This window comes from Vulpes lagopus, chromosome 13 (genome assembly GCF_018345385.1).
Source record: "Vulpes lagopus strain Blue_001 chromosome 13, ASM1834538v1, whole genome shotgun sequence".
Classification (NCBI taxonomy): Eukaryota; Metazoa; Chordata; class Mammalia; order Carnivora; family Canidae; genus Vulpes; species Vulpes lagopus.
Genome location: NC_054836.1, coordinates 55,501,999 through 55,517,856, shown reverse-complemented (window position 1 = coordinate 55,517,856; position 15,858 = coordinate 55,501,999). Strand labels below are relative to the sequence as shown.

The 15,858-nt window shown below is 40.5% G+C and overlaps 1 protein-coding gene across 4 annotated transcripts in view; it reads right to left on the bottom strand.

Moving 5' to 3' along the window:
• MET (MET proto-oncogene, receptor tyrosine kinase) overlaps positions 1-15,858 on the bottom strand; it is a 112,633-nt gene that overhangs the window by 49,541 nt on the left and 47,234 nt on the right. For all 4 annotated transcript variants that reach the window (XM_041727697.1, XM_041727700.1, XM_041727699.1 and 1 more), the window contains exon 3: positions 8,874-9,065. In XM_041727697.1, coding sequence (XP_041583631.1) covers positions 8,874-9,065 — 192 coding nt within the window. The remainder of the gene's footprint in view (positions 1-8,873; positions 9,066-15,858) is intronic.

Genomic DNA, 15,858 nt, shown 5'->3' with positions numbered 1-15,858 from the left:
TGTCCAATCGGATGTTATTTCTTGAATTATAAAGTTCCACTTCTGGACCTGGTTTTATAATAAAGGTCTGATGGTTTTAAAAATGCCTTGGAAATGAGGTTTGACGACTTGTGTCATTCTTGCTTTCGGGTATTTCTAACTTAGGATGTTTCTCAGCCATATAACTTCCATCTTCCCTGCTGCTGGAACGCAGTAATAATGAAGTCCAGGGATAAAATCAGAGTGACTATCAGAGATGAACACTACCAAGACTTGAGGAGAGTTCTGGAGTGCTCAGAGGACTTTTACCCTTAAACAGGCAATCGGTTTGCAACTACACGAGGTGCAGGAGGCTGCGTGCAGCCCTGAGCCTGAAACTGCCTTTGTGAAATTGTCTGACATCCCAAATACCCTTTTATGTTTCATTGAAACTGTATTTATTTACCGGGGGTATGAAATCATGGGACAAACATGGGCATCTAGGAGATTATGATTAATAAAATAACCATTCGATCTCAGCTTTCTCATCTGTAAAATGGGAATGAAAATTACAGGTGTAATTAAATGCTTAGTACTCTTAACAAACACACACAACATATGAATGTTCCAGGGAACTAGTTGTAAATTTTTTCTTCAGCACAAACAGTCAAGTAGCTTGAAACAATTTGGGAGGATTCCCAAAGTATTTAATTTACTCCCAGAGAGTAGGTTGTTGATAGAGAAACTAACCAAACTCACATATAGCTACAAAAGCTAAACATCATGACATTTTGTTCTAACACTTGTTCTATCCCAAACACTCAGCACTTTCAAAACATCTCCATTAAGCAGGGTGGCTATATTTGCACAGAAGTTAAAATGATGGATCAAAGGTCATTTGCTCAGGATGGGAAAGGATGGAAACGGTTGTTATTCCTAAATGTAGGGCCAAATAGTTATCTGTGACTTTCGTAGCCAAAGTAAAAAGAAGTTTAATCATTGGTCTATCTCCCCGTTGGGTACAGGGTACAAGCAGAAAACATCAGGATAACAGACTTTCAATGTCTCTATCCCAAATTATCGAGATTTCGGTTACCCAATTTTTGACTCACTTCTGATGCTCACCACTTGTTTTTTACTATCTGCCCATCCTCATTTTTTTTTTTTCATATTTCCCTGATTGGTACCAACCACTTTCAACTACAAAGATGAAAAAAAAAAACTCCTGCTCTCACACACAAGTCAAACACCAAACCAAACTCCAGCCTCCCTTAATAACTGGACTCTGTTCTCTGCCTCATTCTAGGCTTTCCACCTCACTGAAGATTATTCATCCCTTTGAACCTTCCTACGAATATTTGCATTTTGCCTCTCTTTTGTATCTTCTGTTCTATTCAGAACTGCTACATAACAATCAACTCTTAGCACCCCTTTTTATCCTTTTTGCTTTCCTTAGTATCATCTCATATTTAAAATAAGCAATCCCTTCCTAATTACTAGGTCATCATCTTTGACTTTATCAAATATCTGAAGCTCATTCAAATGTTCATTCCCCAGAAAGGATTAACCTTTGTCTCTCTTTTCATAAAGAAGCTCTTCGCATCTCTGGAACTTGGGTCGATTGATTTATTCCCCGTCCAGACTTTTTGTCTGGAGAGCACCATATGTATATGAGACTGAGCCAGTCAATGTGCTGAGAGCTTTAAGTGAATATTTTGTTTACTTGCAAAAAATCCTACAAGGTAGATACTATTATTTGCCATAAAGAAAATACAACAGAGAATTTTAGCTAGAAAGTACAAGAGTCAGGTTTCCGAGGAGCTTTATCTAATGCCAGAATCCGATTTGCTTGACCTCTTCTTAAACACTCAACTGCTATACTCTTGGAGCACCAGAGTAAATACTAATAAAAAGCTTCAACTCTGAGCTCTCAAGAGCCACTCATGAGTCAAAGCATTAAAACAAATTTCACAATATATTTGCCTTGCCAAATACTCCTTGTTTCAGTAATCTTGGCTGCACAAGATAGGTGTGCCTAAGGAGAAAGACTCCACATCTAAATAGTTTTTGGTGGCACAGAGGAAATGTTACCGGTAGAGCCAGCGAGTTCTGCTTTTGATCATGAGCTAGGATGAGTGTGGCTTTCTGGAGAAAATGGGATGAACCGGAGAAGACAGGGAAAAGTGAGATACCTGGAGTTTTAAGGAGAGGCCGCAAATACCTTTTTGTTGATCATTAGCCCGTTCTCTGCAGGATACCTACTGCTATAAAATGCCAAGAGTGCTTTTCTATCATTAATCCCTTACTTTATCTTATTGCTAGAATTCCAAATAATGGAGTAATCACTTTAACCCCCAAAATACCCCTGTAGGAATGTTTTTAAGAAATCAGACGTTCTTTTTGGTTGTCATGGAGATATTTCTGAGGACAGAACTGAATCTAGCACTTAAATTTAATTTTTATGATAGATCACTTGGCAATCTTAGGATAATTAGTATGAAATAGAAGAGTGGCAATTATCTTCGACTGTGTTGACAACTAATCTTTAATGTTTAGGTCTCAAAAAAAAATCCAAAAAACCTTTATCTTTAATGCTCCTAAAAATACAAGACTGATATATTGGGTTTGAGGGAGTAGGGAGGAATCCAAATGCACTTGATTGTTGTGGCTATGATCTCAAATTATCTGGGAGAGGACACGAGAAAGAAATATATGTACAAATATAATAAAACCTTTGTGGCTAGGCTCCAAAATCCATAAACCTGAACAAAGTAATTTTGTGTGATACATTTTCAAATATATAAAGGACAGGGGCGCCTGGGTGGCTGAGTCATTTAAGCCTTCGGCTTGGGTCATGATCTCAGGGTCCCAGGACCTTATGGATCAGGAAGTGAGTCTGCTTTCCTTGTCCCCAAACAGGGTATGGGGCACATACTAGGTCGTAAAGGCATATCGATTGCCTAAATATATGAATAGACTGAAATAAGAAGCTCACTTGAGGCTTGATGAAGGAATAGGTTTTTAAATGTTTCAGATATTTACATAACCTGCAAGTTTGATCTGCATTTTCAAGATATTGCTTCTACTGCCTCTTGCTTTCTTGCCTACTATAATAGACTGAATGTTTGTGTCCCCCTAAAATTCATATGTTGAAATCTTAACCCCTAATGTGATGGTTTTAGAAGGTAAGGCCCTTGGGAGGCAATTGGGTCATAAGGGTAGAGTCCTTAGGAATGAAATTAGTTCCCTTATAAAAGGGATCCTAGAGAACTCTCTTTCCCTCTTCCCACAATGTGAGGACACAGCAAGAATAGCCATCTATGAATCGGGAATCAAGTTCTCACCAGAAACCAGATCGCTGGTATGTTGATATGTTGATCTTGAACTTCCTAGCCTCCTGACCTATGTGAGAAATAAATGTCTGCTGTTTAAGTCTATGGGAATTTGTTATAGTAGCCTGAACTGACTCAGACACCTGCTTTAGGTTTACTGTCTTCCTCAGTATGTGAGAGAAATTGGTGTTTATGTAGGAAGAAATCAGATATGAAGAATGGTGCTATTTATTTCAAGCAAGTAAAGATCTAGTTTTCTGAAATGAAAAAACAAAAAAAAACATGAGAAGAGATACAAATTGCTGATTGGTATTGACAGCTCAAAAAAGGAAAGTGGTACGACAAAGTACCAGGTGGCAAAAGTTGTTAAATGTAGCTTTTCTTGTTTTATCCTTTGTTCTTTTTGGTAAATGGGCATGAGTGCTTCTATACCAACTTGATACTACAAAGGCCAGGTATACACAAAAAGCAAAACAATTTTTTTACTGCTGCAATACTGTTCTCGCTTTGGCAGCACATATACTAAAAATGCTGCAATACTGATGTGTGACTTTTAGAAATGACTGTGAGTTGAAATGTGTCAAAACCAGATCGAGACCTTTGTAAAAAAAAAAAAAAAGCAAACATCTAAAAACCAAATAAACTAGTAAAATTTTTTAAAAATTTAAATAATCAATACTTTCAAATCAATACTTCAAATACAGTATCTGTAGGATCTGCCAATTTATACAGACTATGTCTGTTTTTGAATTTTAGAAGTGAGAAGAGTTAAAAAAAAAAAACCCTATTGATAATATACTTCATGTGTTAAAATGTTTCTCTACTTGTTCAGAAAAGGACCCAAACAAGAAATCCCAGTTATTCTCTATTACCAAAAACCAAAACAGAAAAAGCTTAGCGTTTTCCCATGATTTCAAATATTTGTTTCCATTTTCTATGTATATAAGAGTATATAAGATATATGTATTTCATTTTTTAAAAAGATTTATTTATTTATTTATTTATTTATTTATTTATGATAGACATACAGAGAGAGAGAGAGAGAGAGGGGCAGAGACACAGGAGGAGGGAGAAGCAGGCTCCATGCCGGGAGCCTGATGCGGGACTCGATCCCGGGACTCCAGGATCGCACCCTGCCAAACCGCTGAGCCACCCAGGGATCCCACGATATTTGTATTTCAAAAGCATGCATGAATTCATTTTAAGAGACATGCACTGGGGTTGATTTTTACTTATAGACAGCACTCTGAAATTATTATTTATAATGGTCTCTTTTTCAAACAAAGAAATCTCAGAATTCATGAATATATTTTCTTCTATTTAAAAATTTTTTTAAAAAAGATTTATTTATTTTAGAGAGCAAGAGCAGGAGAGTGCATGCATGTGCATGAGCAGGAGAAGGGGCAGAGGGAGAGGGAAAGAACCTCAAGCAGACTCCCCACTGAGCACAGACCCTAACATGGGGCTCTGTTACAAGACCCTGAGATCAAGACCTGAACCCAAATCAAGAATCTGATGCTTAACCAACTGAGCCACCCAGGTGCTCCAGATTTTCTTCTAAAGAAATATACCAAATCCACCATTCTTTAGGGATGCAACTAAATCAAGGATGTATATTTAAAAACAAAAAAAACAAAAAAAAAAAAGAAAGGCAGACGGTATTTTTATCTGAGCATTTTATAAAAGACACCAGTAAATTAGCAATCCCTAAAGAGAAATGTTGTTTAAGTTCAAGCTTCATTTGCCTGGGTCTCTGCCGGATGCTCACAGCATTGATGAATTGATGATCTGTGTCTACATTCTCTAAAAGAGCAGTAATCCCAAAGGTAATGTATGCCACAGGCTTCCAACACAAAGCACTGACATACCATGATGGTGGCACAGGAACTGAAAGAATTTGAAGACGGGAGGTCAATAGATGAATTGATTCCTCTTACTGGGACTGAGTAATTATCCTTAGGTTCACTGATTACTAACCTAATCCTTTAAGTAACGGTCATAAGTAATGATCACAAGCAAAGGATGTCTTTTTAGGTGATTCCTAGGTCTTTGACTTTCTTGCTTATGATCCAACTAGTCCAGTTAAGAGGCACAAGAGAACAGGGGTGATGAGTGGCTACAGCACCAAGGAAATAGGAAGATGGGAAAGGGGGATGAGAGAAGAGCAAGGATGATGCCAAAGAACCAAGTGACAGCTGTGACAGCGCCCAGGCAGTGGCCACTGTATGCAGACAACATAGCTGCCCAACGAATGTTTGTGGAGCCGAACCGGAAACAAGTCCCCACCCCCAACCCACCCAACACACTCACTCTCCCTGGCCCGACCGTCATGCACAAATATTTTAATAGCAAAACCTTGCATCTAGAGATTAAAGGCCTTATAAGAGAGCTGTAAAAAAAAAAAATATTAAAAAACGTATATTAAGCAAGCATTCTTTTTGCAAGTTGATTAGATGAGGAGCTCAGAAGGGGAGACGTGGGCAATCCCTGTGATTAGTCCTGTGATCTTCATGAGTAACCGTCTTCCCTCTCCCACGTAGCCCGGCACGCTGCACTAATGTTCCTGGGCCTTGTTCTTTTCAACATCCCCTCCCCCTTGAAGATTTATTAAAAGCCTCGTTCTCACTGTTTCCTTACACTACCCTGAATAGGACTTATCGTATTCTTTTACTTCAAAGCATCCCAAGAGGGTGATCAGACAAATAAAAACTGGTTTTGAAATCCGTATCTTCGTTGAGTCGGTGCCACAGATAGACTCTAATACATGTACACATCAGTCTATTCAGACAGACTTGCACCTGTATGAGATAAGTTACACATGTTTAAATGTTAGAAACATGTCAAACATGTCTTCTCGGCCATACATATAATATTGTTAGCTAAACAATATAATTCTTTCTAACCAAATAACCACTGTGAAATACCTGATTCACTTTACACCCGACAGCTGGGGCTGAAGCTTGTATTCCCAGCCAGAGCTGAACAGAAGCACAATAGGAAAGGCAGAAACAGCTGCAAACTCTTGAGAGAAAACATTTGCAAAGCAACTTTGACTTTAGGCTTCAGGGTAGGAAGGAAGTAAAAACCATTTTTCTGTTCCTTTTCATGTATGGCAGCTGTCTTTGGAAAAAAATTATGTCCATTCTATTTTATAACAGAAACTTCACAGTATTCTTAAAACATGAGTTGTAGGAACTTAGGTCTGGCCACAGATTTAGCACTTTAATGCATCAAAACATTTGTAGAGCTTGGGAGTATGGCTCAGCCAACTGAAGCTAGAAGGTCCCCAGGTCTCTGCTGCACGCCTCACTGACTCCTCCCCCAACATTATTTGCTGTAAACAAACTGGATTTCAGGGATGTTGATTGTTTGAGCCTTTAAGGGCTTTGGGTTTATTTACATAAAATTTAAGGGAATGGAATTCTCTTGGACAAACGTCAGAGAAATGGATCCTATGTGGGTCTCAATAGCCCTTTGTGTGTCTTTTGTCTTCTGCTGCCTTGATATCAGGTACATGTTTTTTATCGTCCATACTAAAATTTTAGTGCCTTAAAGACAGGTTTTGTGTCACTGCTTCCTTTGCTTTACTTACTTGCCTAGTAGAGCAAAGTTAGTAAGTTCCCAATATTTATCTGATGAATTAAAAACCAAGTGATTAAAAAAAAAATCAGTGATATCAGAACTTTGCATAAAATAAATATCTACTTACTTATTTTCATCTTTAATGTTTTGGACACACACATAATGGGCATAAAACAGCTTTTTTATGAAAATTCTGGGAGACAAGAATAAAGTACTCATCACATCACAGCATTTCTGTTATGACGAGACTGATGCATGACATGCCACTTAGGTGGTTGGTTCTGTCACAGAGCAGAATTTACTCAGCTCGCGGAGCAATCTATCTAAAAATGGGATTTTATTACAACTTTAGAATCTGGAAATTGGCCAGGAACCTTTTGATGTAACAAAAAAAAAAAAAAGTAAGACCTAAAGTGACTATAGAAAGCTTATTAATATGAAACTGGACGGATGAGGTAATAAACAATCTAGAGAAAAAGGAAAGCAAAAATAAAGATAAAAAGTCAACATGGTGAACGCATTAGGAACTCAACAGATGCCAGATTCTCTCATGCTCGTTCAGATTTTTTGGAATTCTATAGAATAATATCAATGTTAATTAAAAACACATTTAAAACACCACTACGTATTTTACAAGGATAATAGATACGGCCATATTTCAAATACTTTAGACTGCAAGTATATGTAGGAGGGGACTGGGCATCCAGTCTTCAGATTTTAAGAAGTTAAGACAGAACTGAATGGTTTGAGGTGGGTAAATAAGAACACTGGGCTGGGAGAGAGGGGGGAGGGGGGGAGAGTACAGTAATTTGAAGCAAATGGGAGGAGGGGAGTCCAAGTGTGGGAACATTTAGATAGAAGGATCTATGTGATTAGTTTTGAGCTAGGAAGGTTTTATTTACCTGTTTTATGACTTTGAAAAAATTTCACCATGCCCAGCTAGTACAAGGAGAACATGATTTAAAATACAGCGATGACCAATATCCATACTACTACTAAAGACAGTGGTAATTTTAAAAATCATATCTTATAAAAGAATATAGATAGAGGATGTACAAAAGGGCAAGTCATAGGAAAACATCATTGTCCTCAATTGGTTTACTAGGGGTCATTGGCTGACTGGGATATTAATTAGATCAGACAATCATGAAATAAACATCTCTCTTTAGGAGAAATTTCTAGTATTTGTAGAAAGTCAACATTTCTGTAGATGCCACGGTCATTGTGCATTAATCAAGAACCTAACGATGACCTCGTGTTGAAAGCACTACCCAAAAGCAATCAAATGGATTCAACATAAGAGCATTTTAATTTCTGCAAAGTGCCGTGATTCTTGTATCTAGGAAACACGCTAACTGCAAGTCTGAAATGTGAATTTTTATTGTATGCAAATATGTTGCTATCCATTAAAAGCATTTCTTAATAAAATCTAGATATCCCCCCCCTCCTCCATCCAGTATTTGGACTTCTTTGTGTCTGACCCCATTTTTGCAGAATCAGGAGAGCTGGAGTTACAATGGGATCTTGATGATAACGTCCTTTCCTAACTCCTGCCAATACTTCTCAATGATGTGAATGTTTCTTCTCATGGAGACACACGGTTCACACAATAGCTCTCCTTTCATCCGAAGCTTCCCTTGAAATAGGAAAACATCGCCTGGAAGTGCTTTAATTGTTTCATTTTATTCCAATCATGTGATAGAAATCATGAATGGAAAAAAAAAAAAACCAACAACAACAACAAACAAAATCCCAAACCATTCTGGGCAAGGAAATTAAAGCAACCACATTGAAACCGAAAGCTTCAAGAACTTAACAAAAATCAGCCATACCCTTCATTAATGAGTGGCCTGGGCTTCATTGTTTTGCTTTCCAGTCTGGGTCTTTTGTGCTGCGATTCTCACTTTACAATATTTGCAAATACCTTACTGTCGAGGCAAACACAGACTAACTGCATGTCACCAGGTGACACAGACACAGCCACTCATAGAAAGCATTTACCTGCATGAAGCGACCCTCGGACGTCCCAAGATTAGCAATGGTGAGGTCTCCTTTGATGAAGGTGGATATAGACGTTAAGAGGACTTGGTTGAACTGGCCCATGAATAAGTCAACGCGCTGCAAAGCTGTAGTGAACTCCGTTCGATATTCATCATTGCGCGCTTCACAGCCCGATGAATTTCTCAAAAGTGTCTGGAATAAAATATGGTCACAGAATTCATGAGTCCAGATGCGAGCAAGCTCGGCAAGAAACTTTTCAGTGTGTCTTTTCAGAGCTCAGAGGAAAATGGCAAGGACAACCATGCAAATAAACTAGGAGCCCCAGACAGGCAGAACTTTCTCTAGGGACCTACACGGCTTCAGGACCGAGAGGTGCTACTCGTGTATCTAGATTTTCAGCTGCAGTAGGCCTCGCTATCGCAGCATGCACTGGGGTTGGATGGGTGCATGCAAAGCAGTGGGACTCAGTGGTGCTAGTAAAAGAGAAACAAAACCGTACACGTCTCAGCCCTGGGCAGAAAGGTAATGCTTCCAGCAGTCAAGTCCAGTAAGATGGATGTCAACTGGAATAGTGTTAGGGTCATGCGTAATACGTTATATTTTACAATGTGTGCCCTTGTGCATTTGTGTGCAGTGAGGCGGTAGGGGGTGGTGGCTGAGAGACAAGCCACAGGTGGGCAGCACGGCACGCACCCCACTCAGGTTCCTGCGTCAGAGCCCAGTCTCTCACAGGTATTTACCTTACATAGTCCCTATAACCTCTGTGTGTTGGTAAAATTTAGGTTATCCGTTTCAAAATAGAGAGAGTATAGCAATGTGCCTACCTTGCAGAGCTGTGGTCAAGGCTAAATGGGCTAATTTAGAGATCGCTCCTACCATAGAACCCAGTGCCTAAAGAAGAATACCACCCCAGTATTTGTCACCACTATGGGGAAAGGCTCAAAAAAGACTGTCAAAGCTGTGCATCAAATGCCGCAGGTACCAACTTACAAAAAATACCTGATTGATGACCACTCAATCAGGTATTTCTCTTTTAGGTTCAGCTTCAGAGTTTTAAAAATATTGTTCAGTAATCTATGTCAGTTAAGCACTGTGGGCCCTCCCTCCACCTTGACACCTCCGTGTCCTGGTTTTCCTTCCACTTCTCAAATTGCCACCTTTAGCCTTTGTGCAGGACCACCCACGCCTGGCCATGGGTGTCGGGGCTTCTCAGGACTCCATCCCAGGGCGGCTCCTCTCCGCCCTCTTCACGCTCCCCCAGACAAGCTGCCTCTCCTGTGGGGTCTGCTGCCATTTAGGGGACACATACGTTGGTACCAACCCCTCCCCTCTCCTCCGAGGTGACTGTGCAATCCCCACCCGACGTCTCCAAGACTTCAGGTTCGATGGGACCAATGTAGAAGCTACGGCCTTCCCTTCTGCCTGAGCGGACGATGCAGTGAATGGCTCTACCATTCCTCTAGAAGCCCAAGCCATTGATCTAGGTGCCATCCTTGATTCCTCTCCATGCACAGACCATCACTAATTTCTATCATTTGTACTTCCTAAACATCTCCGGGACCCACCCAGTTTTCTCATCTCCACATTCTGACCCCCATCCAAGCCACCTCTTCTCATTCCTGAACTACTACAACGGCTTCCAAATTAGATCTGCCACATTTGATCTCATTCGTTCTCTACAGTGCAGCCGGATTTTCTTTTTTTCCTAAAACACAAATCTCATCATGTCACTCTGTTTACAACACGCGATGTTTTCCTATGGCTCTCAGGATGAAAGACAAAAATTTTTAACTTGGCCTGGGGAGCTTGCATCATCTGGATCCTCCTGAACTTTGCAAATTCGTCCTCACTGTGCCCCCCTTTGTGCTCTGTGCTCCAGTGAGCGGCTTCTTTCAGTTCTCCAAATATGCCATGTGTCCTCCCGTTATAGGGCCTTTGCACATGCTGTTCCTGGAGTGATCCCTCCACCTTCATTCACCTTATTGACTGCTATGTCTCCTTCAGATCTTAGGGTGTCATCGTTTCCTTAGGAGGCCTAGTCTGACCTTAACATCTAGGTCAAGTGCTTCTATTATTGCCTGCATAATACATTTTACCTGTGTCATAACCCTGAGAGCTGCAACTACTATTTGTTTGTGGATTACATGATTGATTCTTGCCACCAGAGACCCTGCTTGTTTACTGCAGGGTGAAGCATCACACAGTAGGTGAAATATCACGCATAGATCTTTAATAAATATTAATTGAGTGAATGAACGAGTAAGTGAATCAGTTATGGGTAGATGGGAGATGACTGTGAAAATATAAACTAATATTACTAAGCTTTTTTTTTTTTCTTCTGGAGTTGATATAGTTACGAGTTTATAAGAAACAAATAATAGAGCGTCTGGCTCCTGACTGTACTTATAAGACATCTGGAAATTGGTAAATTTGGGGCAGATAACAGGAGGCGGGAGCATATAACAAGGAACTATCTTCAACTTGGAAGAGAAACAGTTTATTTTTACATAGTTTTGTATGTAGTTTCAAGTTAAGGAAAATAATTTGAAGGTTAGGAATTCTCTATTATCATCCTATTGTATTTATAATAATCAGAAAGCTGCCATAGTGTATTTAGGACTGATTTAATGTCGAAGAACAAAGTGAAATAAAAAATTTAGTTGTCCAAAAAAAAAAATTTAGTTGTCCTTATGTAAAACAGCCTTTCTCCTTAAGGTCAAAATTCTGTCACGTGGAATACAGAGTTCATCTGCGACTCTTATCATTAAAAAATAATCTACAATGATCTTTATTATAGCAACAAATATTTTTTTCTTCATTATAAGTGGCAATAAATTACAAACAGTTTCAGAGATGCTAAACCTACTGACTCTTGTAATTAATGAAATGTTCTGGTTCCAGACATTTATTTTGATATATTAATGAGTGCTATTTCACTATTTAATTAGAAGCTTTTCTTCACAGAAGTGCTATGGATTGCTCTGAGGAGTAGCAGATAACTGAAACGTACCAGCAATTCAATAGTAACCAATTAATTGGTAATTAAGTTTCCATCGGTGATCAATCATCCATTTTGCAGAGACAGCCACAGGAAGCTGCTTCAAGAAGCAAAGACCAGCTTTAAACCAAAGACCATCTCAAGGATTCCATCTCAGAGCTGATTGCTCTTCAGGGTCAGCACTGTCGTTCTGTTCCTTTTTCTTGCTTATTTTACTTTTTTTCTATGTCTAGATGGCACCTTGGGAACTTAAAGTCCAAAATGTGACCTTGCAGAAGTAAAATGAATTCACTGGAACATTGAAAAAATTTGCTGCATGTGGGATAGAGTCACAGATTGTTAACTAGAAGCAGCCACAAGAGGCCAGAAATGGTCTCGTTCATCTTTTTTCATCTTGTGCTGTATTTTGCTTAGCACACAGTAGGCGTTTAATAACAGCTTCCTTAAGACTACTACATCTGTAAGGTACCCCGAGGTAAGCCCATCTGCCTACCCAGCTTGCTTCCTTGTCTGCTTGGCTGAACCGGGCCAGCAAGGGATTGGAGGTGAGATGGATGTTCCAGTGCCTGCGAACCTACAAGAACTCCTCCATCTGTTTTAAATGGAGAGAAAGTAACACAACCCAACGTCAGCCGGTGTGTGTCTTCACATGTAAGGCAGCAATGTAGAACTCTGCACCGGCTCAATCAATATTTTTGTATATTCATGCATATATATTTTTAAAGATTTTATTTATTTATTCATGACACACAGAGAGAGGCAGAGACACAGGCAGAGGGAGAAGCAGGCTCCCTGCAGAGAGCCAGACGTGGGACTCGATCCAGGGTCTCCAGGATCACACTCTGGGCTGAAGGAGGTGCTAAACCCCTGAGCCACCCAAGCACCCCATATTCATGCATATTTATACTTTCTTCTCCTTTAGGAAGTAGTAGGGTCTCTAAATGGTACCTCCTCAAGGATTGATTGGATTATGTCTCTATTTCTCCCCAAAACAAATTCCTAAGTATAAAATCATCGCACAATGCTGGAATAGAACCTACAGAACTCCTCGATCTTGAAAAACTGTGCAATTTTGAGCTAAAAAACAAACATGTCAGGTCCAAGTGGCATTCAGATTTTCAAAGCCAGGGGATCCCAACCTTTTCCTTTTTCGTTTTCTCCATAGCTGAGACCTGCAGGAGAAGGGTGAGGGCCACAGTTTCGAGGAGAAAGTAATATTCCACTATTCAGTGCAGGAGAGGGGACTACTTCTTGTCTCTTCCTGCTGAGAATCTTGATAAACTCAGTGATTAGGGTCAGGGTGGCAGGCACTAGCTATAGAGTCCCAAGTGGTCTCTGAGCTTCAGTAGTGGAATTTTAACCATCAGGGAGCCTCGGTCGAAGCTCTTGGCCCTGCAAAGGTATAGCACGGTGTAAACATGACTAAATCTCAGTCTGATTCACTACGTCCCTTAAAGATAATGAGCAAATGTGCTTGCTGCTCACTTGTGCAGGGAAGATGGGTGGTTCCTCACCACTTGACACACAGTTCCTGGGTGCGGCATCTAGAGTGGGACTGGGTCCAGATGGAACCACCACCACAGACCTGCTGCCAGGGGTGTCCTGGCCATTCGTGCTTCCCTCGGACCCAGAAGGGCTTGTGCTTTGGGGTAAACTGAGCACGGCTGGCGGGAGGCAGTTTCCTGGTAATATAGCTGCTTTGGGGGCACCAAGGAGGAGTTTGCAAAGAAAGCTTCACCCCAGCAAGCATTAGCTGGTGAGTCAGACTAACACCTTCTTTTCGGGAACAAAGGGAGGAAGAAGGAAGAAAAGAAGGGAGGGAGGAAATCAATCTTCACCCTGCACCTACACCGTGCCAGGCACCGAGTTGGGCCTTGTCACGTGCAAGCAGACTCACAGCCCTGTAAGGTTTGCAGTTTTCGGGAGGAGACTCCGAGCAGCCAAGGGTGCAGCCACAGCGGCTGATTCACACTGGAACTGGCATCAGAACTGCAGCAGTCATTAGAATTCGGTTCTATCTGATTCTCAAAGCTCATGAATTTCTTCTGCTACTGTTTACTATTCTGGGCAAAGTTCCAAGAATTGCACAATTACAATAATGGAAAGGGCCTCGGAGACCATCTTACCCCAGCCCCTCATTTTAAGCATGAGAAATTCAAAGTCAGGGAAATTGTAACTCTCAGGGAGTTGGAATTGGTCAACCAAAGTTATCAATTAGCATGTAAAACACCCACAGCCCGTCAAAGTAGGACGCAGAGACTCACCCACCCCTGGTTGCTTTTCTGAGAGAAAGGCTGGACTTAATCACTGTTTTCTGGAAAGCAACAGAAAGAGGACCACTAGCATTCTGGCCTGTTCTAATCAGCTCAGCTCTTAAATCTTCCTCTCTGTTGCGGATTTTGGTTTACGGCCATTACCATGTTTCTATCCAGGTAATTCTAAAATGTCGGCCATCACCAGCTCTTCTCTCTTGAGCATTTCCCATATCCAACTAGTTACTCAGTTCCTCTGAAATCTGGCTACAGTCCTCCAGCCATACATACCTGCACCCCTGCCCTAGGCTAGGTGTTACCTCACTGGCCCACCTGTCTCCCATGGCATCTGCCTTGAAGCAGTTATGAGTTGTCACTCCCTTCTCAAAACCTTTAGTTGCTTCCCAAAGGCCTGTAGGAAAGGTCCAAACTCCTTAATATGACACCCAAACCTACCTCAATTTGTTTTTAAGTCTTTTTTCCATTAAGATGAAAGGTCAAGTGACCATCTAGGACACTGAATGAATCACGAGTGGCAATGCTGACAGGAGACCCTTCCCATTCTTGGATCCTTGCATTTGCTTTGGCAGCTGATGCCCCAGCTCCTGCTCAGTGACACCCACCCCTTGGTCATGTAAATCTGAAGCCTGGCTCTTTTCTAAAGTCTCTCCTTATAAGGTCTGTTGAAGGACAGAAGTAATATGTTTTATTGAGTTGGGAGAGGGGAGATAGTGGCAAAGAATGAGGTGGACAGTAGAAGGGTACAGAGAGATACTATCTAGCTTGCGATATTGGAGTCAGGAGGGAAAAAAATAGGAAAAAAATCGCTCAATACAATATACTGTTTAGGCATATACACCTGTATAATACAACTAAAAGAAAAGACAATTCACAATCATTGTTTACACACTATTTCTGGGAGGGAGAGGGATATGACTGGGTGGGACATGGGGGACTTAAAGGCTTTCGTAATATTCTTTTTAAGCCGGACGGTAGAGAACTCAGCATTTGTTTTATTGCTCTCATACACGCGCGCGCACACACGCACAGTGCGTGATTCTTCTGTATATATGAACGTATTATAGCAAAAATAAATTTTAAAAGAAACCAGTGAACAAATGGGAAGTGAAAAAGTGAAAAGAGCCTGTTAAGAACTTTCTGCACCCCAATTTCTTGACATCCTAAGCAGGTCTGAAACATTCTCATGTTTTTTTTTTTTTCCACAGCTCACAGGAGCTCAAAGTAATAATGTTAAATATTATCCGCATAGTGGGTTATGGTTTTCCAAGTACATTATCTCATTTGATCCTTTAAATAAGTCTGTGAATTGGATTTGCTATAATCATCATATTTCTACAGATGAAGAAACTAAAGTTCACAGAGTTGTCGGTAAATATCGGAACTTGAATCCTAGTTGCTGATTTAAAATCCTATGTTCCTTTTACTGCGTCACATTCCTTACTTATAGGCTCCTACAATAGTTCTGAGACAACCCCACATTCCAGGGATGGTCTAAGGACATAGTGGAAAAGAACGAGCATGCCTACAGCTCAGGACTGGCTCTACCTACTGGGATTTGATGAGTCACATGACCTTAGGTGATTCATTTGGTCTCTCTGGGTCTGAGTTTTATTTTACTTATATAACAAACATTTGTGTAGTGTTTGCAATGTGTCAGACACTGTCCTAAGCACTTTACAAATATTAATTTACTGAATAATCCTCATAAGAATGC